The sequence below is a fragment of the Schistocerca piceifrons genome, chromosome 3 (genome assembly GCF_021461385.2).
Source record: "Schistocerca piceifrons isolate TAMUIC-IGC-003096 chromosome 3, iqSchPice1.1, whole genome shotgun sequence".
NCBI lineage: Eukaryota > Metazoa > Arthropoda > Insecta > Orthoptera > Acrididae > Schistocerca > Schistocerca piceifrons.
Genome location: NC_060140.1, coordinates 703,679,036 through 703,702,150, shown reverse-complemented (window position 1 = coordinate 703,702,150; position 23,115 = coordinate 703,679,036). Strand labels below are relative to the sequence as shown.

At 42.7% G+C, this 23,115-nt stretch overlaps 1 protein-coding gene across 1 annotated transcript in view; it reads right to left on the bottom strand.

Moving 5' to 3' along the window:
- Positions 1-447: 447 nt before the first annotated feature.
- LOC124788237 (E3 ubiquitin-protein ligase parkin) overlaps positions 448-23,115 on the bottom strand; it is a 64,498-nt gene continuing 41,830 nt past the window's right edge. The window contains exons 7-10 of the mRNA XM_047255420.1: positions 8,377-8,502; positions 1,504-1,588; positions 1,018-1,138; positions 448-855 (exon numbers count right to left, since the gene is read on the bottom strand). Coding sequence (XP_047111376.1) covers positions 1,029-1,138; positions 1,504-1,588; positions 8,377-8,502 — 321 coding nt within the window. The 3' untranslated portion in view covers positions 448-855; positions 1,018-1,028. The remainder of the gene's footprint in view (positions 856-1,017; positions 1,139-1,503; positions 1,589-8,376; positions 8,503-23,115) is intronic.

The following is a 23,115-nucleotide window of genomic DNA, read 5'->3' as shown; positions in this document are numbered from 1 at the left end:
TACATGGGTATAAACCTAACTTCTCTCATTTCAGGATCATGTATAGAAGAAATAAATTTAATAACAATATCAAATATGGTAAATGCAATCTTAATTCCAATACCTCATTTGACATGGTGGTCAGTACTACACCTTCCTCACAAAAATAACACATCTATTTATACATACAAATTCTGTTTCACCATTAGCCCTTCATTCTGACACAGAACACTTTACACTGGTGAAAGTAGAGGAGTAAACTGAAAGAAATTAAGGGCTACCATAAATAAAGCAATGACCACAATAAATAAAAATAATTTCTTGGTATTCTGAACTTTCATTTTTATCATGTATAGAAAGCAAATAATGAATTGTTAAAGTGACAATAATCACTTTAAAGATAAAGTCGCGTGTTAGTTCAATCTATAAGATTTCTTGTTACATTTCATGTAAAGCTACAGACATGCAGATATATAGTAAATATCACATTTTATTTTCAGCTCCTCTTTAATGAAAGAATTGTCAGTCTTGCAATTATCACAGGAAAATTACAAATATTTTGTTTTAATGGTACATTAACATTGACAACACATTTCTGTTAATGTAGAAGTTGAAAAAGAGATACAAGGACAAACAATTTTCCCATTATTTTAATTTCTTCAAAGTAGTACAATAATATAAATATTTGTGTACTGGGTATCTCTATTTTTCTGATACAGGTAGTACTTTGACTTCTACCAAAGAAGTCAATAAAATGAAATGCAACTTTCCAGTCATATAATAACTTCTGTCCATCTCTCAGAGAGGGTTAAAATATGTTTGATAATCACAACTGAAGACACACTAAGGATATGCATCATAAGCACTATATGGCACCTGAAAATAAAATAACTTAATTATAAAGCATGTGTGCCCATAAAGTAAGTACATATAGAGTTATTCAGGTGATTATAATTGTAAAAGGCTCTCAAAAGTATTTGCTAAGTCAATTAAATTAACCAGCATTCTACTGAATTACATTAAAATGCAAAAATATACTTGTTGAAGTGCTATCCAAACCAATGGTTTCCCATACACTCTCTTGACCATGGAGTTTGGCAGATCCAGCACCAGTGGAAGCCACAATTTGGCCTGGTGCAAACCATGTGCATGCAGCCTCCTAAAATATAGTTTTGAAATGAATCTTTCTGAAACTGACCCCAGTAAAATCGCTAACAAAATGTGAACATCTCAGATATATGATCAACATCCTTAGGTAATTTCAATTACTTAATTAAACACGAACGAACTCATACTTAAGTTGAAAATTATCATTTCTCTCTCTCTCTCTTTTTTGAGAAAATACCAAATAACTATCTCTTATGTACAGTGCAGGACATCTATTAAAATGTTTTAATTTCTTGGAAATGATGAATCAATGCAAAGACTTACATGGCACAAATGAACAAACATATTTATATAACAATATATTTAATTTAAAAACTAAAAATACTATGGCTAAAGTAAGACAAAAAGGGTACATACCATCTCTCTCAGTAGGTGTACGACATTTTGGGCAAGGTTTTGTTGACACTTTTATAACAACTTTGCTTGCTTCATCCCACCTTGCCTGTGAACAGCATGCTCATGTTAATGCATTGAAATACTTAAGATAGTTTACAGAAAGCATTTTTAAAAAGAAACTGTTTGGATTGTTATCATTTCAAGTCAACTAGTCCTTGGTCAGTGCATAGCACTTTACCTCAGTCCGGCTCCACTGAAAAATACCAAGCCCTGGTAACTAACTATAAGAGGCCAGGTAACTAACTATAAGAGACCAGGTAACTAACTATAAGAGGCCACATCAATCAATCGCCCTGATTATTTCACTGCAACTACTTTTTTTAAATGGCTGCTCCCCCGTATTGAGGCACTATGTCTTAGTCTGGCCTTTAATATCTTTAATCTGGTCTTTAAAAAGATACCCCTCCAATGGGGTTGCATCTATTGTACACAAATCTGTATCATTTACGTATGCAAACATTGCTACCATGGGTATAGCCATGGTTCTTCTTACAATACATGTATCTAGTCAGTGACTATATTAAGCACTGTAATTCTTTCTACACTGCATTTCACTGACTCTTTCCATCCACTAGCTCATCTAGCTGAAAGTAAAAGGAAGCTACAGCTTTTACATTTCCTGGGGGCATGCAATTCTACTGTATGGGCATCATTCTGGATAAACTACTCCAGAGGTAAAATAATTCCCTATTCAAATCTCAGAGTGGGTTTTATTCTGAATGATATTGACATCAGAAAAAAAAAACACATTGGGTGTTCTAAGGGTTGGTAGGATGGAATATTGCTTACATTAATCTTGTAGGTATGTTACATAACTTGAAAATATAAATAGATTGACTGATGTTAGATGATGTGGGAATTAGTGAACGGGACTGGCAGGAAGATTTTTGGTCAGGTGAGTACAGGGGTATCAATACAAAATCCAATAAAGGTAATGCAGAGGCATGTTTAATAATACTCAAGAAAATAGAAATGAGGGAAAGTAATTATAAACAGCATACTGTAAGAAGAAAATAGGGATGAGGGTAATCAATTATGAACAGCATACTGTAAGATGAGTCAAGGCAGGCACAGTAGCACAGGTATATATGCCCTCACTCTGAAAATAAGATACATGATTCAGTGTGTTAACTGAGGTGAAAATTCAGTTGTGACTGGGGACTGGAATTCAATACTAGGACAAGGAAGAGAAGTAAAAATAGCAGGAGAACATGAACAAGGTGAAAGGAATGGGGAAGCTGCATGATAGAATTTTGCACTGTGCAGAATTTAATCATTGCTAACATTTGGTTTAAGAATCATGAAATAATCTTGTACAAATGGAAGACACCTAAAGACATTTGAAGGTTTCAGACAGATTACATTATCACCAGAGAGATATTTAGATGAAGAGTTTGCCAATAATATATTGTTGATGAACTGCATATCAAAGCTGAAGAAATTGCACAGAAGAATTCTTACAATCACATGGGTAGATTGTATAGCTAAAGAAGATGTTCTGAAAGAAATCACAGATGGTTGGGTTGTTTTGGGAAGGAGAGACCAGACAGTGAGGTCATCAGTCTCATTGGATTAGGGAAGGACAGGGAAGGAAGTCGGCCGTGCCCTTTCAAAGGAACCATCCCGGCATTTGCCTGAAGCAATTTAGGGAAATCACGGAAAACCTAAATCAGGATGGCCAGATGTAGGATTGAACCGTCGTCCTCCCAAATGCGAGTCCAGTGTGCTAGCTACTGCGCCTCCTCGCTCGGTGAGAAATCACAGAGTAAGGAAATTAACACACAATTTTATTAAGTGTATGCAGGTTCATTAGTTATGGAAATAAGAAAACAACTGCACAGAATAGACTAGCTTGAAGATGATGTTCAGTTTGTGGGTGCTTAACTGTGCGCTCATCAGTGCCCCTAGCTTGAAGAGCTGTATACAACCAGTTTTTTTAGAATTAAGCTGACAACAAAAATAAGAACAATTTTAAATGTGAATAATTTAGTTCAGGCTTTAGTGTGACTGTTATTGATACTGAATGAAACAACGAGTTTACTGTTACTGGTCACTGTTTAGTTATATCCACAATGCATTTCAATGGTTTAAAACTGTGTCATTAGGTGGATTTATGTGTGTTAGTACGATGTGTGTGCCTTAAACTGACAAAGGAGCATGTGACGATAGCAGGGGAGGGGGAAGGAGAGGGGTGGGGGGGGGGGGGAAGAAAGAAAGAAATATCACTCACAAGCAGTGTTCTGCAACACACCATAATACAAGGATGTGTAGAACAGTGGAACCATAATAAGTGATTAAAATGGCATGGAGGTGGTTTGCACATGGGCCCAACAGCACCCTCTTTTGTGTGACTAGACAGGTCAGTGTTATGCAACATACTGTTAGTGCAGAGCTATCATATGAAATGGAAATGTGTAACCAAGTGCAACCATACCTCACTGTCACCAAAGGGTGAAACATTGACATGTGAAAGCATTCAAATGGGGCAGAATGACTGGTTTCCGGTAGGCAGGTCTGTTATTCCATGACACTGGGGATTGTACAGGGAATGCTGCTTCAACTGTGAGACATACATGGAACCACTGCAGAAAGAGGGCGGTACACAGTGCTGACACCACAATGTGAATGCAGTGCGAGATGACTGCCATCGTGTCTGCTTGGCCCTAATGGACAGAACAACTTCATCCGCAGCATTGGCGCGATGCTGGAGCACCGCAATGGGTGTGGATGTGTCTGTATCAATGGTTTGACACTGTCTTCTGCAGGCAGCCCTGGTGGCACACATGCCATTATGTCGGCTTCCATTAAGGGGCTCCGAAACGCCCTATACTTGCAATGTTAAAATAACGCTTATAAATTACATCTTTCCTCACAAAGTATTTGAGGTAGGAAGTTGAACTTTTTACAGATTATTTACTGGAATATGGGCTGCAACTTAACACAGGGATTTTACAAAATTTTAGTTCAGTTATTAAAGATGATTTTTTTTTCAATTGTAATGTAAATTCACAACATTTTTTTGCAATTTTTTATTTATATATTCAAAAATATACAGTTTTTTGGAAAAAGGCTGTGTTAAATCATGCAGAAGGTACTGTGTAACATTTACTGAAAGTTTGAAACAAATATGTTTGGAAGATCCTTAGAAAACATGTAATTAGTATGAGAAAATAAAAGTTTTGGGAATCGAGCGACAAAGATTGGATTAACTTTTTAGTGCATTCCAGGTCCATAGGATGGATTATCTTCATCCTCTGCAAACTCCTCCTCCAGCTTCCTCTTGTTCCTCCTCCTGTTTACTCTTGCTTGTATTTCTAGACTCTTTACAGCCCTGTCTGCAGCCCGAAGGCATTCCTTGTCTAAAGCAAGCATCGCTCGTTGTTGTGTTCGTAGATTTTGCTACCATTTTCTTCAGTTGCAGTTACTGCAACACTGTTCCAAAAGGTGGTCATGTATGAACACTTATCACATTTCAGTTGTATTTCACTAGCAAGTCCTACGTGCTTTATTATGGAGAGTTCCAGACCAACTTCACTACAATGAATACATCTTACACAGTTTGAAAAAATTCCTTTGAGAACCGACATATCAAATATTTCATTCACATCCGATTCGCCCATAAAACATTCATAGTTTTCACTCATTGAACCAAGCTTCTTCTGTGAAGTATTTTCTTTCCCACTTTGACTGCTATGGGCAGGTGTACTTGAGAGGTTAGGTTCACTCACTTGGTTATCGTCTTTATTGTTTACAGTAATAACACATACCTTTGGCTTTCCAACATTTCTGCTTTTCTTAAAAGCCTTCAGAGGATTTCTAATAACTTTACTTTTCAGAATGAGATTTTCACTCTGCAGCGGAGTGTGTGCTGATATGAAACTTCCTGGCAGATTAAAACTGTGTGCCTGACCGAGACTCCAACTCGGGACCTTTGCCTTTCGCGGGCAAGTGCTCTACCAACTGAGCTACCGAAGCACGACTCATGCCCGGTACTCACAGCTTTACTTCTGCCAGTACCTCGTCTCCTACCTTCCAAACTTTACAGAAGCTCTCCTGCGAACCTTGCAGAACTAGCACTCCTGAAAGAAAGGATATTGCGGAGACATGGCTTAGCCACAGCCTGGGGGATGTTTCCAGAATGAGATTTTCACTCTGCAGCGGAGTGTGCGCTGATATGAAACTTCCTGGCAGATTAAAACTGTGTGCCCGACCGAGACTCGAACTCGGGGACCTTTGCCAGGAAGTTTCTTGTGAATTTCACCAAACACCACCTGTTACTTAACGAAGCATTGAAATCGATTTAGTTTGAGCTATGTTCTTCTTTTGAAATGAGCTCTAAAACACTAAAAATGATATACTGCAAATTTATTTTTTTAAAAAAAGTAGTTACACAAGTATTGCAGAGAAACAATTATTGTCTATCACTTGTAAAATAGTTAAAAACATTTTTAGTTGTTTGGATAATTGACTTGTCATGACATTCTTGTCTGAGAGAGAGAGAGAGAGAGAGAGAGAGAGAGAGAGAGAGAGAGAGAGAGAGAGAGAGAGAGAGAGAGAGTGTGTGTGTGTGTGTGTGTGTGTGTGTGTGTGTGTGTGTGTGTGTGTGTGTGGAGTGGGGGGGGAGGGGTAGCACATCACTTTGAAGAAAGTGATGTGTTATCCCCCCTCCCTCTCCAGCATAAGGTAGTTGTGACCTTGAACAAGCATTTCTATTTCAGTAAGTACGTGTTTGTTTTGGCCTGTATATTGTGCAGGAATTTTTGTTTATTTTGTGCATGCCATTAGAGTGAAAGTGGAGGCAGCATATCTGCAAGGCGGAGGCAATGGGCACTTGGATTCCTGCACTTGTAGATACTTGCTCACCGGGACAGTCATTCTATGAAAAAGCCGCCTCATCTCGGAGATTCGCTGTGGACCACAGTACCTCACTGCACAAGATAATGGCCAAGTAGTCAGTTTTCAAGGGAGAATCGGAGAAGACAAACAGAGCTAAATGACAAAGGCATATATGTATTGTGAGTTTTGTTCAAGTCATATGCTATAGTAAAATCTAACATGGAATGTACACTCCTGGAAATGGAAAAAAGAACACATTGACACCGGTGTGTCAGACCCACCATACTTGCTCCGGACACTGCGAGAGGGCTGTACAAGCAATGATCACACGCACGGCACAGCGGACACACCAGGAACCGCGGTGTTGGCCGTCGAATGGCGCTAGCTGCGCAGCATTTGTGCACCGCCGCCGTCAGTGTCAGCCAGTTTGCCGTGGCATACGGAGCTCCATCGCAGTCTTTAACACTGGTAGCATGCTGCGACAGTGTGGACGTGAACCGTATGTGCAGTTGACGGACTTTGAGTGAGGGCGTATAGTGGGCATGCGGGAGGCCGGGTGGACGTACCGCCGAATTGCTCAACACGTGGGGCGTGAGGTCTCCACAGTACATCGATGTTGTCGCCAGTGGTCGGCGGAAGGTGCACGTGCCCATCGACCTGGGACCGGACCGCAGCGACGCACGGATGCACGCCAAGACCGTGGGATCCTACGCAGTGCCGTAGGGGACCGCACCGCCACTTCCCAGCAAATTAGGGACACTGTTGCTCCTGGGGTATCGGCGAGGACCATTCGCAACCGTCTCCATGAAGCTGGGCTACGGTCCCGCACACCGTTAGGCCGTCTTCCGCTCACGCCCCAACATCGTGCAGCCCACCTCCAGTGGTGTCGCGACAGGCGTGAATGGAGGGACGAATGGAGACGTGTCGTCTTCAGCGATGAGAGTCGCTTCTGCCTTGGTGCCAATGATGGTCGTATGCGTGTTTGGCTCCGTGCAGGTGAGCGCCACAATCAGGACTGCATACGACCGAGGCACACAGGGCCAACACCCGGCATCATGGTGTGGGGAGCGATCTCCTACACTGGCCGTACACCACTGGTGATCGTCGAGGGGACACTGAATAGTGCACGGTACATCCAAACCGTCATCGAACCCATCGTTCTACCATTCCTAGACCGGCAAAGCAACTTGCTGTTCCAACAGGACAATGCACGTCCGCATGTATCCCGTGCCACCCAACGTGCTCTAGAAGGTGTAAGTCAACTACCCTGGCCAGCAAGATCTCCGGATCTGTCCCCCATTGAGCATGTTTGGGACTGGATGAAGCGTCGTCTCACGCGGTCTGCACGTCCAGCACGAACGCTGGTCCAACTGAGGCGCCAGGTGGAAATGGCATGGCAAGCCGTTCCACAGGACTACATCCAGCATCTCTACGATCGTCTCCATGGGAGAATAGCAGCCTGCATTGCTGCGAAAGGTGGATATACACTGTACTAGTGCCGACATTGTGCATGCTCTGTTGCCTGTGTCTGTGTGCCTGTGGTTCTGTCAGTGTGATCATGTGATGTATCTGACCCCAGGAATGTGTCAATAAAGTTTCCCCTTCCTGGGACAATGAATTCACGGTGTTCTTATTTCAATTTCCAGGAGTGTATATAAAGGAGGTAAAATACATATGCGACAGAGAAGCAGAACATGAATTTACTTCTTAGTGACTGGTGTTTTGAGATTTTCAGCTGGCATCGACCTGACACCTTTGAGAACAGAGTCTGCCAGCAGCAACCACAAAAATTGTAGCCTACATAGTCCACAATAATACGACACTCAAACAACAGAATGTGCATTAACATTACACTGTCCAAGATAATGCTAGTCATGAGATCAAATGGTTTGTTTCTCATATAATTATAGTTTGTAATTATTACAGGCAGTGAATATGATAATAAACAGTGCTGCAGTAATTTTCTTTCACAACTCCAAAATACGGAATATCATGTACCTGAGCAGCTCTATTTGGATCCACATTATACTGACAATCACCACTGTTGCCTGCATTTCCACTCTCGCCATCTATGACACAATCACCAATATGGTAACCTTGCAGGCACTGACGGCAGAAGACAAACTGGAAAAGAGGCATTATGTTAACATCAACAAAATGTCATTGAATCATATAGTGTAATATTATATTTAAACTGTGCAACACACAAATTTGTAACATTTGTAAGAGGGCACTTTAGTACTTCAAAAGGAGACTAATATCACTGAGTGTTTACTGTAAAGACTTGATGTTTTAGCTTTTGCATGTGTTCATTCCTTGCTGGTAGGTATTTCTGAAACATGTGAAGTCTTATCAATTTGAAACAAATTTCTGAGAGCTTTAATTATACAATGTTGATATTTCAACTTTAAAATGTATTAATTCTTTACTAGGAGGTATTTCAGGAAAATATGAAGTTTGTTCAAAAGTGCAAAACTACATTCATTCACTAAGAAGACGGAAAATCGTGTCTTTCAAAACATGTTCTTTGTTAACATACACACAGTTTTCCCAGAAATTTCAATACTGTTTTAAACACTTTTGGAAAAATTTTCATTTGGGCCATCATGTTCTGCATGGGATACAAAACAGGACATAATTCCACATGTGCGAAGGTACTCTATAACTGCATATGTAATTTCAAGCTGCAGTCTCTCACATTCCAACCTGGTAAGGTTGTATCAACAGTACTGTAACCCTACAGTTTACCAAGATACATCATCCAGTGTTAGGCGCTGTGTACAGCATGAACACAAAGTGCTTAGCATATATTTATTTTATATGCTCTTATTTTACTTTTTGTTACCTTTCTACACATATCACACATCTGCCAATTTATGTCTTAAGTCTTAAATGAACATGTAATACTTTGAGAGAACTCTACGTCTCATGCATATATCGCATATATTGAACACTTTGTAATATTTTGAACAGTCCCACAATACATTTCTTCTATGGTTAAACTGTCAGCAATCAATGTCAATTCAACAGTAGCAATAAAAAATATGACAATAGGAAGAAAATGATCACCTCTATCTTTTACCAAATCTAACTTTGGGCTATGAAAGACGTGAAGGACAAACCTACATAAATCAATGATAATCTAGTCCGAAATATAAACTGCCTGGCAGACAGGCGTTTTTTTTGCCAGAACCTCAACTCTAGTCACAAATCCACTTCGTTTGGGTCTCCTCAGTTCAATGAGCTACTATCCTGGATGTTGATTTTTAATTCTGGAATTTCACAAAATCCTCTGTTGATATGAAACAGTCCCTCAAATTTGTTAACTGGCACACACTCCATGCCAAATGTCCCTACCTTGGAATAGTGGTACCCAGGTGGGATAGGAAACAGAAATTACCTCAATATGCTAACAACATTTCTGTGGTCTTTACAGATGGGCAGTATCTCCTCCAACCAGTCCAAAATGAGTTTTCCCATGTTATTTCTTCCAGTGACACTAACAAACCCGTGACACTGCAAAGCAACATCTTTTCAAATCAGTAACTTACACTGATCAGCCACAACATTATGATCACTGCCTACCAAGACATCGGATGCTGCCTGGCGGCGTTGCGGGCACATGAGGTAACAAAAGTATGTACACAGAGCAGACACAGATGGGGGATCACCTAGCAAAGATATGGGCTGCAAATGTGGAAATCCATTGATATAAGTGACTTTGACAAAATGCAAATTATTATTACCAGAGCCTGTGAATGAATATCTCAAAAATGGTGTAGCTGGTCGCACGTTCATGTGCTACTGTCATGACCATCTACGGAAAAAGGTAGAAGGACAGTGAAACTACCACTAGGCACTAAATGGTTGGCATCCACAACTGCTGGTAGAATGTGAGGTTCAAATGTTTGTCTGCTCTGTAAAGGAGGATAGATGGTGATCGGTGGCATCTCTACCAAAAGAGCACACCATTCATCGTACATTGCTGAACATGGAGCTCTGCAGCAGACCACCCCTCCGTGTTCACATGTTGACCCAAGGACATCATAAATTATGGATGGATGGAGATGTTTGTATGGGTGAATGACAGGAAGGTCTTCAGCATCCATGTGAAAACTGATTGAGACAGGAGTCAGTAAAATACACAAAACAGGAAGACAAAACAGCATGTAAAACACAGGTAACAAAAGTTGGAAAACTATGTGTGTACCCGCACAGAAGCAAGGACCGAAGTATAGTGTTAGCATCAAAACATTAGACAGAAAGAAGCTGGTATAAGGAGCTAAAATAATATGGCAGATGGATGTGGCTGGCTGACTTCAAGATTAAGAAAGGAGGAGCCAGCCACTCTGCAACACACTAAAACCTTCAGCCTAAAGGTTTAGGCCAGAGTCCAGACACATAAAAAAACTTTAAAACCTTAGTCACACTTGTCTCGCCATCAGCTAAAATAGAAGGCAGATCCCCACCAATAGTTGCTTCTGCCCTTGCATCACGGTATAAAATGCACTCTGTTAAAATACGGCGGACAGAGATGTGCGTGCCACAAGCATCACAAAACGGGGGATCTCTTGCCAGAGTAAAAAGCTGTGTGTGAAAGGGCAGTGCCCAATTCCAAGACAAATGAGGGTCACTTCATCCCGCCCGAGCAAATGGCAGGTGTTGACCTCACCAACCGCAGCTTATTGGCCATCACTGCCAGCCATTCCTCATCCCACAACTGCATACACTTCTTGTGTAGTGCAGAAATGACAGCCTGCAATGAAATAGGACACTGTGCCACATTCTGTCTTCTGCAGGCCTCCTTTTCAGTCCGATTAGACTGTTCATTTCCCTGTATCCCTACTTGACCTGTCACCTGCTTACTATGCTGTTGGAGCAAGTATAGTTGGTCATATATCAGCTGGACCAACTCCTCAGCAGGGTACAGGTTGCGTAAGGATTGTAAGGCACTAAGGGAACAGGAGCAGATGAGAAACCGGTTGCCCCGAATATGACGCATCAGCTCCAGTGCCTTCCAGATTGTGTGGAGCTCCATTGTAAAAATGGTATACTCTTCAGGAAGGCAAATCTTGTGACATGGTCAGGGAACCCTGCACAGCAGCCAGGGGAATTCTCTTGTTTGGAGCCATCAGTTTTAAACTACTGTGAAACTGTGATGTTTATCTAAAACATCAAACAACAGAGATTGGTATGTAAAATCCAGCATACTATCTTTCTTAAAATTAGTAAAATCTAAAATAAGTCTGTGTTTCTGGAGGAGCCAAGGTGGAAATCTGTTCCAACCTGGACATAAAACATTAAGACGAGCCACACCCATTTCTAAAAGGCAATCCTGTGCGCGAATCCCATAGCGCCTCATTGCTTGTTGCCAGTTATGAAAAAGCCCTGCCAGTAGAAGCCGAGAATAGGTATGGTATGCAGGTGTGTATGGTATGGACAGTGTTTTACATACTTGGCACGAGTAGCCGTCACCTGACATGAAGTAGTGGTTCACCAGCCTTTGCACAGATACTTGATATGGGGCTTGTTCTGAATGCCCCAATGGCCAACTGAATCCCTTCATGGTGCACCATGCCATCGCAGACCAATACACCATGCATCCATAATCAAGCTGAGATTGCACAAATGCCCTGTAAAACTGGAGCAGACAAGTCCTATCGGCTCCACATGTACTGTGGCTAAGACATTTTAAAATACAGAGAGCCTTAAGTGACTGTTTCTTTAGGTTCTCAAGATGTGCCAACCATGTATACAGTCAAATATGAGACCCAGAAACCTCACTGTGTCTTTAAAATTAAGAACAGTGTCCTTCATCCACAACTCAGAAAAGTTTAGAATGGAATGAGAACAGTTAAAAAGAGCGCACACCGACTTCTTGGTTGAAAACTTAAATCCAGTCTTCTGCACCCCTCCATCCAAACATTGAAGAGTTGGTTGCAACTTACGTGTTGTCCTTGCAAGGCTGGAAGAAGAGCAAAACACAGAGAAGTCATCCACGAACAATGAACAGGACTTTGCACTACTAATGTAATACTATTAATAGCTATGGCAAAGACATTCACACTTGAAACACTACCATGAGGGACACCATTATCCTATTCACAGCGATCAGACAGGACACCACCGACTCGGTATCGAACATACCACAGCAAGATAAAGGACCAAATAAAAATGGGAAGATAACCACAAAAACCTCATTCATAAAGTTGCTCTAGGACAAAATGCTGTAATATTGTAGGCCTTCTTGATGTCAAAAAATATACCTAGGTGATGCTGGTGCAGGAAAGCCTGTAGTATAGCCACCTCCAGAAGGGCCAGGTTATCAAAAGTGGAGCGACACCTCCTAAACCCACAGGGTGAAAGTGTCTACGGAGTTGCCTGGATTCTAAGATCCAGACAAGGTGGCGGTTGACCATCTGCTCCAAGGTCTTTCCCTTGCAGCTAGTGAGAGCAACACTACGATAATTACTCAGACATGTTTGGTCTTTCCGAGGTTTTAAAAGAGGAATCAAAATGGCCTCACACCACGAGTCGGGAAAGTGACTTGATGTCCAAATGGCATTGAAATGTAAGAGGAGGATAGCTTTGTGTCATCTGGTGAGGTGCTGCACCATACTGTAATGGATTCTGTCATGACCAGGGGATGTGTCAAGAGCTGCAGACAATGCAGAATCCAGCTCCCACACAGAAAATGGGCAGTTGTAATCTTCATCAGAGGTGGACCAGAAATCCAAATGGTTCCTCTCAGCAACCACTCTATGGTGCTGAAAACCTGGATCCTGACTGGCGGTTGCAGCAACTGTAACAAAATAGGCCACCACCGTCTGGGCAATGTCTCATGGATTGGTTTGGAAAGTGCCATTCCCCACAACAGCAGCCATGGAGCACCTACCTCCTCTCCCAGAAATTCTCCTGATGGTCTCCCACACAACAGAACTCTTTGTGGAATGATTCATAGTGTTCAGGAACCATTGCCATGACCTCTTTGTGCTCTCTCGAATAATTTGGCAACACTTTGCCCTCACCACCTGAATGGCCCCAATATTCTCTACAGTTGGCTGACACTTGAACTTATGCAGAGCTGCACACCTAGTCTGATTGCCGAGCGGCATTTGTCACTACACCAAGGGACAGGTTGCCTATTCTGTTTTCCCATGAACTGTGGAATGGATGCTGCAGCAGCATGGTGGATCATTTTGGTAAAATGTTCCACCCATGCTTCGACTTTGGCAGAATGTTAGAACTGGGCTAGATGCCTGTAAAGTGTCCAATGTGCTCTACTGAGCACCCATCATGGCAGTTTCCTTTCGGGTTCCACCCTGTCTGGCAAGTGGATCCAGATTGGGAAGTGATCACTGCCGTGCAAGGTGTTGACCACTTCCCATGAGCCATGTGAGCAATGGCTGGAGAGCAAAGCAAGAGACTGATGGCAGAGAATGACCCTGTTGCAGTGCAGAAATGCGTGCTCTGTCTCTTATTTAGCACACGATGACATGAGACGCCTGTGAAATGCTCTACCCCTGGGACAGGTATTTGCAGAGCCCCAATCACCACAGAAGATGAAGGGGTGGGCTAGCTGTGTATGAAGGCCGTTTAGTGCCTCTTCGTCAAGCACATCATGCAGCAGTAAGTACAGGCAACATATTGTCAATGGATGATGCACGTACACTGATATGGCCAATGTTCGTAAAGTCATTGTAAGGGAGAGAGACGAAGAGTGGTAGTCGGTACTGACGAAAATACCTACTCCTCCTCTAGCTCTCTCTCTTCACTCAGGTCTTACTTTTTGTGGAGAACGTAGCCCTGAGGCTCAGGGTGTATGATGTATGGAAATTAGTCTCCTGGAGACATAAACACAGTGGTCTACCCTAGGACAATAGATGATGTTCCTCCACATGCATCCTGAACCCCCTGCAAATTCCACTGAAGTATGGGAGCCATCTATCATGGGGGTAGCACCTTCATCCTGTCTCTCCACCAGTGTGGGGAGACTGCAGCGGGTGGAGGTTCAGTTGTGGGGCAAGATGATTGCTCCACACAGACCTCATACTCCATCAGCTCTGGGGAAGAGTCAGACGAAACATCAGGTAGAATCACATCAACATGGTCGGATGGTTCATGACTTGATTTTACCTGCTGTTGTTGCTTTACAGTAGCTTCTCACAGTTTTGTGGGCTTTGCTGGAACTGGAGTAGGAGTGGTAATGGCCATGCTGGGCTTCTGAACAGCCTCAGCCATTAGAGGTGCCTGGGGCTCAGCCACGTTGGCCACTGTACGTTTTCCTTCAGTTGTAGGGGGGTGGGGGTGGGAGGCTACAGGCTCTGGAACACTTGCTGCCTTGCAAGTGCACTGACACATCCAGGTGTTAGTGCCAACACTTGCCATCCCTATTCGCATAGAGGCATCAGCTTTCACAGTAGACTTCTGAAGCATTGACGCTTGATGCAAAAAATGTAACAAATGTGGGAGGCTGCATGGACTTTTTGGTCTCACCATAGGGCTGGCTGTTTTTATTTCCTGTACTTTGTATTCCTCTAGAAAGATTCTGCAGTCCCTACTCCAAACAGGGTGGTGCCCAGAGCAAATGATACATTTGGCTGGAGATGAGCAACCAACTCCTTCGTGAGCAGCCTTACTGCAGTTGCCATATGTCGCTTGTCCTTTACACCCTATGGTTGTATGCCCAAAATGCAGGCATTTGAAGCAGTGCATTGAATTTGGGACATACAGCTGTATGTTTTGGCAAAGGAAGCCTGCCTTGATATTATCTGGGAGTTTGGGGGTGTTGAAGGTAAGAATGAAGGAGTCAGATTTTACCAGTTTCCCATCCACCCTTTTCATAATGTTCTGAACATCCACAATTCCCTCTGGAGCCCACTCACTCTTCAATTCAGTAGATCAACAAGGTCCCTACATGATGCAATGCTTTGCTGAAGTTCAAAGTGCTGTGGAGCTTTGTATCAATGGCATACTCATCCTGGCACTTAGCACTCTGTAGGTTACTTATAGGGAACTGGATGCTTCAACCAATAACATCTCCTTTTGCAACCGCTTTACAGATTTTAAAGTGCCGGCTTTTCCTTCTAAGCCTTTCTGGATGTAAAAAAGCAAGACTTTCTCAAAACTTCCTTCTTTCCTTTTTATCATTAAAAGCACATACTGATTATTAGCCTGTGTTCTGTTACTCTTCACTGCTGTGTGCTGCCTTATTCTCGTATCTTATTCTTGTGTCTACCCGAGCCCACTTATTATTTGGGACGTTAGTACCTTCCAGCGGCCTACAGTTGCCACTGGGAGGAGTAAAGGAAGATTGCAGAGGATCCATTTTGGTCCCATGAGCAGCTAGGGAAATAAGGGTCCACTTGGACAGAGCCCCGCATGCCTGAGTAAGCCTTATGCAACAGAGGTTTGGCAGGTTCCCCAGAGGTTGCCCACTAACGACTGTTCCACCTCAACAGCCATGCATCCCATCAGCATGCAGCACATCTTGCGACTGAGGTTTTCTTTTATAAAGGTTTACTCAGTCCTTGCAATCCAGGTGGCCAAGCCAAGATCTCCGTTCCCTGAAACACAATGTTCCACTGCCATGGCGCACGGTGGTCACTGAAGCAAGCCTAGAGCTTATGGTGACAAGGGACTGGCGGAGTTTACCAGTCCCCAGCTCAGGAATCCCGAGATCGCCAAGCCCGTACCCAGCAAATGAGTGCTGAGCCCCTGAGGACATCAATTATGACTGCAGTGGGCATGGGACCATCAGGATTCGACTGCTGATCAATGGAAACGTGTCGGCTTTTCGGATGAATCACATTTTTGCTATACTAGATCGATAGTCATCTCCATAAACGCCTTCATCGAGGTGAATGGTGGCTCAAAACATGCAGCACGCCACAGATGCAGGGTGGTGGAAGCAGTGTTACGTTACAGAAGGCATTCTTTTGTGCTTGCATGGGACCTGTGCTAGTAATCAAAGACAAGCTGACAGCTGCATCCCTTCACACTAGAGGTTTTCCCTGATGGCGATGTCATCTTTTGGAAGTATAATTGTTCATGTCTTGGAGCCGGAACCATGCTACAGTGGTTTGAGGAGCATTATATTGAACTCACATTGATGTCTTGGCGACCAAATTTGTACTATCTGGGTCGCAAACAGATGCCATCATGGCATACGCATATCAGTGGCTGATTATTCAGGCACATTACGTAATCTGTGCATAGACATCTTATGCCACATACCTCCATAAACGTACTAGCACTCTGATGGACCCCTGATACACAGAATCATTGGTGTATTTCATTCCAAAAATGGACAAACAAGCTGTTAAGCAGGCAGTTATAATGTTTTGAATCATCACTGTATTTCAAAAAGGCTTCTGTGCAACTTTTTATCATGCCACGAAATAAGATGAGGAGTAACACACCCAACACCGTACCCCCATCCCCTGAGTTGTAATCAATTACATTACGCTACATGAGTACTCGTTCAATAGATCATGAATATTACATTTTGTAGTGATGTAGAATGTGTCAGTTTAACATAAGTTTTCTTTACACAATATAATAATAATTTTTTTTTTACAGTTGCTACTTCGTATCTAAAAATTCATATTTTGAGTCGAAGGAGTTGACATTAATAAATTCTTTTAATTTGTTTTTAAATGCTGGTTGGCTATCTGTCAGACTTTTAATGCTATTTGGCAAAAGACCAAAGATTTTTGTGGCAGCATAATTCACCCCTTTCTAAGCCAAAGTCAGATTTAACCCAGAATAGTGAAGATCATCCTTTCTTCTAGTGTTGTAGCTAAGCACCTTGCTATCATGTTTGAACTGGGGTAGGTTGTTAATAATAAATTTCATGAGTGAATACATTTATTGCGAAGGTATTGTGAATGCCCCAAGTTCCTCAAATAAATGTCTGCAACGTGATCTTGGATAGGCTAACTACACTCCTGGAAATGGAAAAAAGAACACATTGACACCGGTGTGTCAGACCCACCATACTTGCTCCGGACACTGCGAGAGGGCTGTACAAACAATGATCACACGCACGGCACAGCAGACACACCAGGAACCGCGGTGTTGGCCGTCGAATGGCGCTAGCTGCGCAGCATTTGTGCACCGCCGCCGTCGGTGTCAGCCAGTTTGCCGTGGCATACGGAGCTCCATCGCAGTCTTTAACACTGGTAGCATGCCACGACAGCGTGGACGTGAACCGTATGTGCAGTTGACAGACTTTGAGCGAGGGCGTATAGTGGGCATGCGGGAGGCCGGGTGGACGTACCGCCGAATTGCTCAACACGTGGGGCGTGAGGTCTCCACAGTACATCGATGTTGTCGCCAGTGGTCGGCGGAAGGTGCACGTGCCCGTCGACCTGGGACCGGACCGCAGCGACGCACGGATGCACGCCAAGACCGTAGGATCCTACGCAGTGCCGTAGGGGACCGCACCGCCACTTCCCAGCAAATTAGGGACACTGTTGCTCCTGGGGTATCGGCGAGGACCATTCGCAACCGTCTCCATGAAGCTGGGCTACGGTCCCGCACACCGTTAGGCCGTCTTCCGCTCACGCCCCAACATCGTGCAGCCCGCCTCCAGTGGTGTCGCGACAGGCGTGAATGGAGGGACGAATGGAGACGTGTCGTCTTCAGCGATGAGAGTCGCTTCTGCCTTGGTGCCAATGATGGTCGTATGCGTGTTTGGCGCCGTGCAGGTGAGCGCCACAATCAGGACTGCATACGACCGAGGCACACAGGGCCAACACCCGGCATCATGGTGTGGGGAGCGATCTCCTACACTGGCCGTACACCACTGGTGATCGTCGAGGGGACACTGAATAGTGCACGGTACATCCAAACCGTCATCGAACCCATCGTTCTACCATTCCTAGACCGGCAAGGGAACTTGCTGTTCCAACAGGACAATGCACGTCCGCATGTATCCTGTGCCACCCAACGTGCTCTAGAAGGTGTAAGTCAACTACCCTGGCCAGCAAGATCTCCGGATCTGTCCCCCATTGAGCATGTTTGGGACTGGATGAAGCGTCGTCTCACGCGGTCTGCACGTCCAGCACGAACGCTGGTCCAACTGAGGCACCAGGTGGAAATGGCATGGCAAGCCGTTCCACAGGACTACATCCAGCATCTCTACGATCGTCTCCATGGGAGAATAGCAGCCTGCATTGCTGCGAAAGGTGGATATACACTGTACTAGTGCCGACATTGTGCATGCTCTGTTGCCTGTGTCTATGTGCCTGTGGTTCTGTCAGTGTGATCATGTGATGTATCTGACCCCAGGAATGTGTCAATAAAGTTTCCCCTTCCTGGGACAATGAATTCACGGTGTTCTTATTTCAATTTCCAGGAGTGTATTATCCTGATTACATGCTTTTGTGCAATGAATACCTTTTTCTCTTAATGATGAATTACCCCAAAATATGAAGCCATATGAAAGCAGAGAATGAAAACAGGCATAGTAGGCTAATTTACTGATAAGTTTATCACCAAAATTTGCAATAACCCTAATAGCATAAGTAGCTGAACCTAAACATTTCAGCAGATCATCAATGTGTTTCTTCCAATTCAATTTCTCATAAATGCACACACTGAAGTTTGGAATATTCTGCCTCGGTAACAGATTTCTAATCAAAGTCTATATTTAGCAATGGTGTTATGCCATTTACTGTGCAGAATTGTATGTACTGTGTTTTCTCAAAATTTAGTGCGAGTCTATTTGCAAAGAAGCACTTAATAATTTTATGAAAGGCATTATTTACAATTTCCTCAGCTGACTCTTATTTGTTGTCTATGATTACTATACTTGTATCATCAGCAAAAAGAACTAGCTTTTCATCTTCCTGAATATAGAGTAGCAAGTCACTAATATACATTAAAAACAATACGGGACCCCAAGACTGAACCCTGTGCGACACCATTCTTGATACCTACCCAGTTAGAGGACTCTGCTGAGTTTCGCAGAATGTCTGTACTGTTAATTTCAACCTTCAACATTCTTCCAGTTAAATATGAATTAAACCATTTGTACACTGTCCCACTCACACCACAATACTTAAGCTTATCTAGAAGAATTTCATGATTCACACAGTCGAAAACCTTTTGAGAGATCACAAAATATCCCAATGAGTGATGTTCAGTTATTCAGAGCATTTAATGCTAGATCAGTAAAAGCACATAAGAGCATTTTCTGTTGAAAAGCCTTTCTGAAAACGTAACTGACATTTTGTTAGAACTCCAACTTTACAAATATGTGATGCCAGTCTTGGAATACATTACGTTTTCAAACATTTTGGATAAAACTGTCCGAAGTGAGATTGGGCAAAGTTGTTAGCATCAGACCTATTCCCTTTTTCATGCACTGGTTTAGCAATAGCATATTGCAATCTGTCTGGAAAAATGCCCTGTTTCAGTGAGCCATTACATATGTGGCTGAGAATCCTACTTATCTGCTGGGAACAAGTTTTTAGTACTCTGTCAGAAATCCCATCAATTCCATGCAAGCTTTTCCTTTTGAATGAATTTATCCTCTTCCTAATTTCAGTAGGAGAGGTGGGTTGAATTTCAGTTTTATCAAATTGTATAGGTATTGCCTCTTCGTGTGCTGCCTTGCATTTTCTAATGAATAGCTGGATCATATTTTCTCTACAACACTTAAAAATGATTATTAAAATGTTTTCTACTTCTGACTTTCTATTGACAAACTTTCCACTGAGTTTGATAGAAATACAATCTTCCTGTGCTTTCGGTTGCTCTCTTTCCTTTAAACAATATTCCAAATTGTTTTAATTTTATTATCAGAAGCGCTAATCTCAGGCATAATGCACATACTTCTGGACTTTTTAATAACTTTTTTTAATACAGTGCAATAGTTTTTATAATGTTTCACTGTTTCTGGATCATTACTCCTTCTTGCTATAAGATACATTGCCTCGTCAATGTTAACACCACTGCTACTCCCAACCCTGCATTCCATAGGGTCATTCTCCTGTGGACAAGCAAGTGCTTGATTTGCTCTACACGAAACATTCAGCATCTCCAACTGCATTCCACTCAGAGTTAATTCCTATTCAATCAAAGACATTACCACACAAGAAAACAGCTATGTCTAGTACCAGCTGTGCTCAAAGTAATGCAAAGTCTTCCGTGTGAGTGTGACAACTAAATAGCTATCAAAGAATGGAAAATCCAGGATGGAATGCGACAATATTATGAAAAGGAAAGTTGCCACACACCGTATAGCAGAGATGCTGAGTCACAGAGAGGCACAACAAAGAGACTGTCGCAATATAATCTTTTAGCCAAAAAGGCCAAAGCCTTTATCGAAAACAGATGACACACACACACACACACACACACACACACACACACACACACACACACACACACACACACGACTACAGTCTCTGGCAGCTGAAGCCACACTCACACTAAATAGCTATCCATCAGATAAATACAACTGCAAAATTATGCCTAAGAACACAGTTGTCCATCGGTTGCTAAAAATAAAAACCACCTGCATTGGACTGTACAGGAGGTAACTTTCCCTCCATTATACCCTCAATTCTTCCAATTCCTGTGGCTTCTATTTCTGCTAGCTACCATGCTCAGATGCTCAGTCATGTCTTTCCCACTAGTTACCGATGTTCTCGTCCCTTGCTCACACTTTCCTCTCTCATCATGTTCCATCTCACTCTTTTTGAGTAGCAACTTTGCACCCCCCCCCCCCCCCAAATTACTCATATGTCATAAGATCTCTCCATTGAATCATAATTGTTAACTGAATGCTGAAAGCTATCTGCCTCCATGTCTCTTACCTCTCATTGCTCCACATACCCCACACCTTATCCTAGTTGGTCCAGCCCTTTCCATCCCTCCTATCTATAGGTGAGTGCTTGCCTTTCCTCACTCATCACATAAAACATTTCTACATCATAAGCAAATTCCTGAACAAAATAAATAACTGATCATGTATCTGTAAAAGATCCAAATTTACCCATATGTTGATGTTAATGAAACACGTTAGAAATGATAGCAGGTGGTTATAATTAAAGTGCAGCTACTAACAGAGGTTCAGTATGGGCTGTAATTATCATACAGCAGCAAAACTTGATACATACTTTAATGCATTAATGTGGACGCTATTTATGCTTCTGGAAAAAACTTAGTTCAAATTTTGGCCACCAGGTGCAAATCTGGGGCTGTGAATGCAACAAAGATGTATACACTGATCAGCCTGAACATTATGACTACCTACCAAAAATCGGTATGTCCATGTTTGGCAAAGATAACAGCAGCAATGCATTGTAGCATGGAAGCAATGAGGCCTTGGTAGGTTGGAGGGTATTGGCACCACATCTGCACACACGAGTCACCTAATCCCCGTAAATTCCAGGGAGGGGGCAATGAGCTCTGACGCCATGTCCAATAACGTCCCAGATGTGACAGATCAGGTTTAGATCTGGCAAGATGAGGGGACCAGCACATTGGAACTCGCCACTGTTTTCCTTGAACCACTCTATCACAATCTTGGTCTTATGACATGGCACATTATTCTGCCATCGGAAAACATGATCGTCAAGAAGGGGTATACGTAATCTGCAAGCACCCGAGTATGATAGTCCTTGGCCATCAAGGTGCCTCACACGAACTCCACTGCACCCATGGATGCCCATGTGAATGTTCCCCAGAACATAATCGACCCACCGCCAGCTTGCTGTCCCACAGTACAGGTGTCAAGGAGCTTTCCCTGTAATACGATAGATTCGCACCCTGCCATTGGAATGATAATGAAGGTATCAAGGTTCACCAGACCATGCAACGTTCTGCCACTGCGTCAATGTCCAGTGCCGATGGTCCCGTGCCAATTTCAGTCGTAGTTGCAGATCTCGTGGTATTAACATTGGCACATGCACAGTCGTCAATTGTGGAGGCCTACCATTATGAGTGTTCGGTGCAGTGTTTGTGTTCAGACACATTTGTACGCTGTCCAGGAGTAAAGTCTGATGTTAGCGCCATGACAGTTCACCACCTGTCCTGTTTTACCTGTCTGCCCAGCCTACGACATCCAACATCTGTAACAAGGGGTAGCTGCCCAACCCACAACATCTAGATATTGCTGCTTACACAGTTAGTTCAATACGAGCACCGGAGGTGTCGACAAGAATCTCTACAGTGCCAGATTTGCATCCGGTGGTCAAAATTTGAACTAATTTTCTTCCAGTGTAAATTGGTTCCACATTAAATCGTTAGCATATCTACTAAGCTTAACTGCCATATGATAATTACAGCTCGCACTGAATCTTCCTGAGTCACCACACTGTAATTACAACCACCTGGAACATGTCATGTATTCTGTATCACAATATTTATCATAAATAAGATGCAAGGAACCAATAACAAACAATTCTCCAATCCACAATGCATTAACAGCACGACCGATTAGGAAGGAATTTGAATTTTGCAGTATCAATTACCTGCAACAATAAATCCATGTTCCAAATCTTTAGCAAGTTCCCAAAGTGGTATCAAATTGAGTTTTGGATTAGGTGGGTAACTACATCCCTTTTATTTATTTGACAAGTTTTTAGATGCATATTTCTGGGATACATTTCATTTTCACTCATGATTTAGTTATTGTTATCAATTATGAAGGTCCCAATTCTTGTAGTTCAAATTCTTAAAATGTTTTACAATATTTATCATGTCTGTCCTGCTTCTATGTCT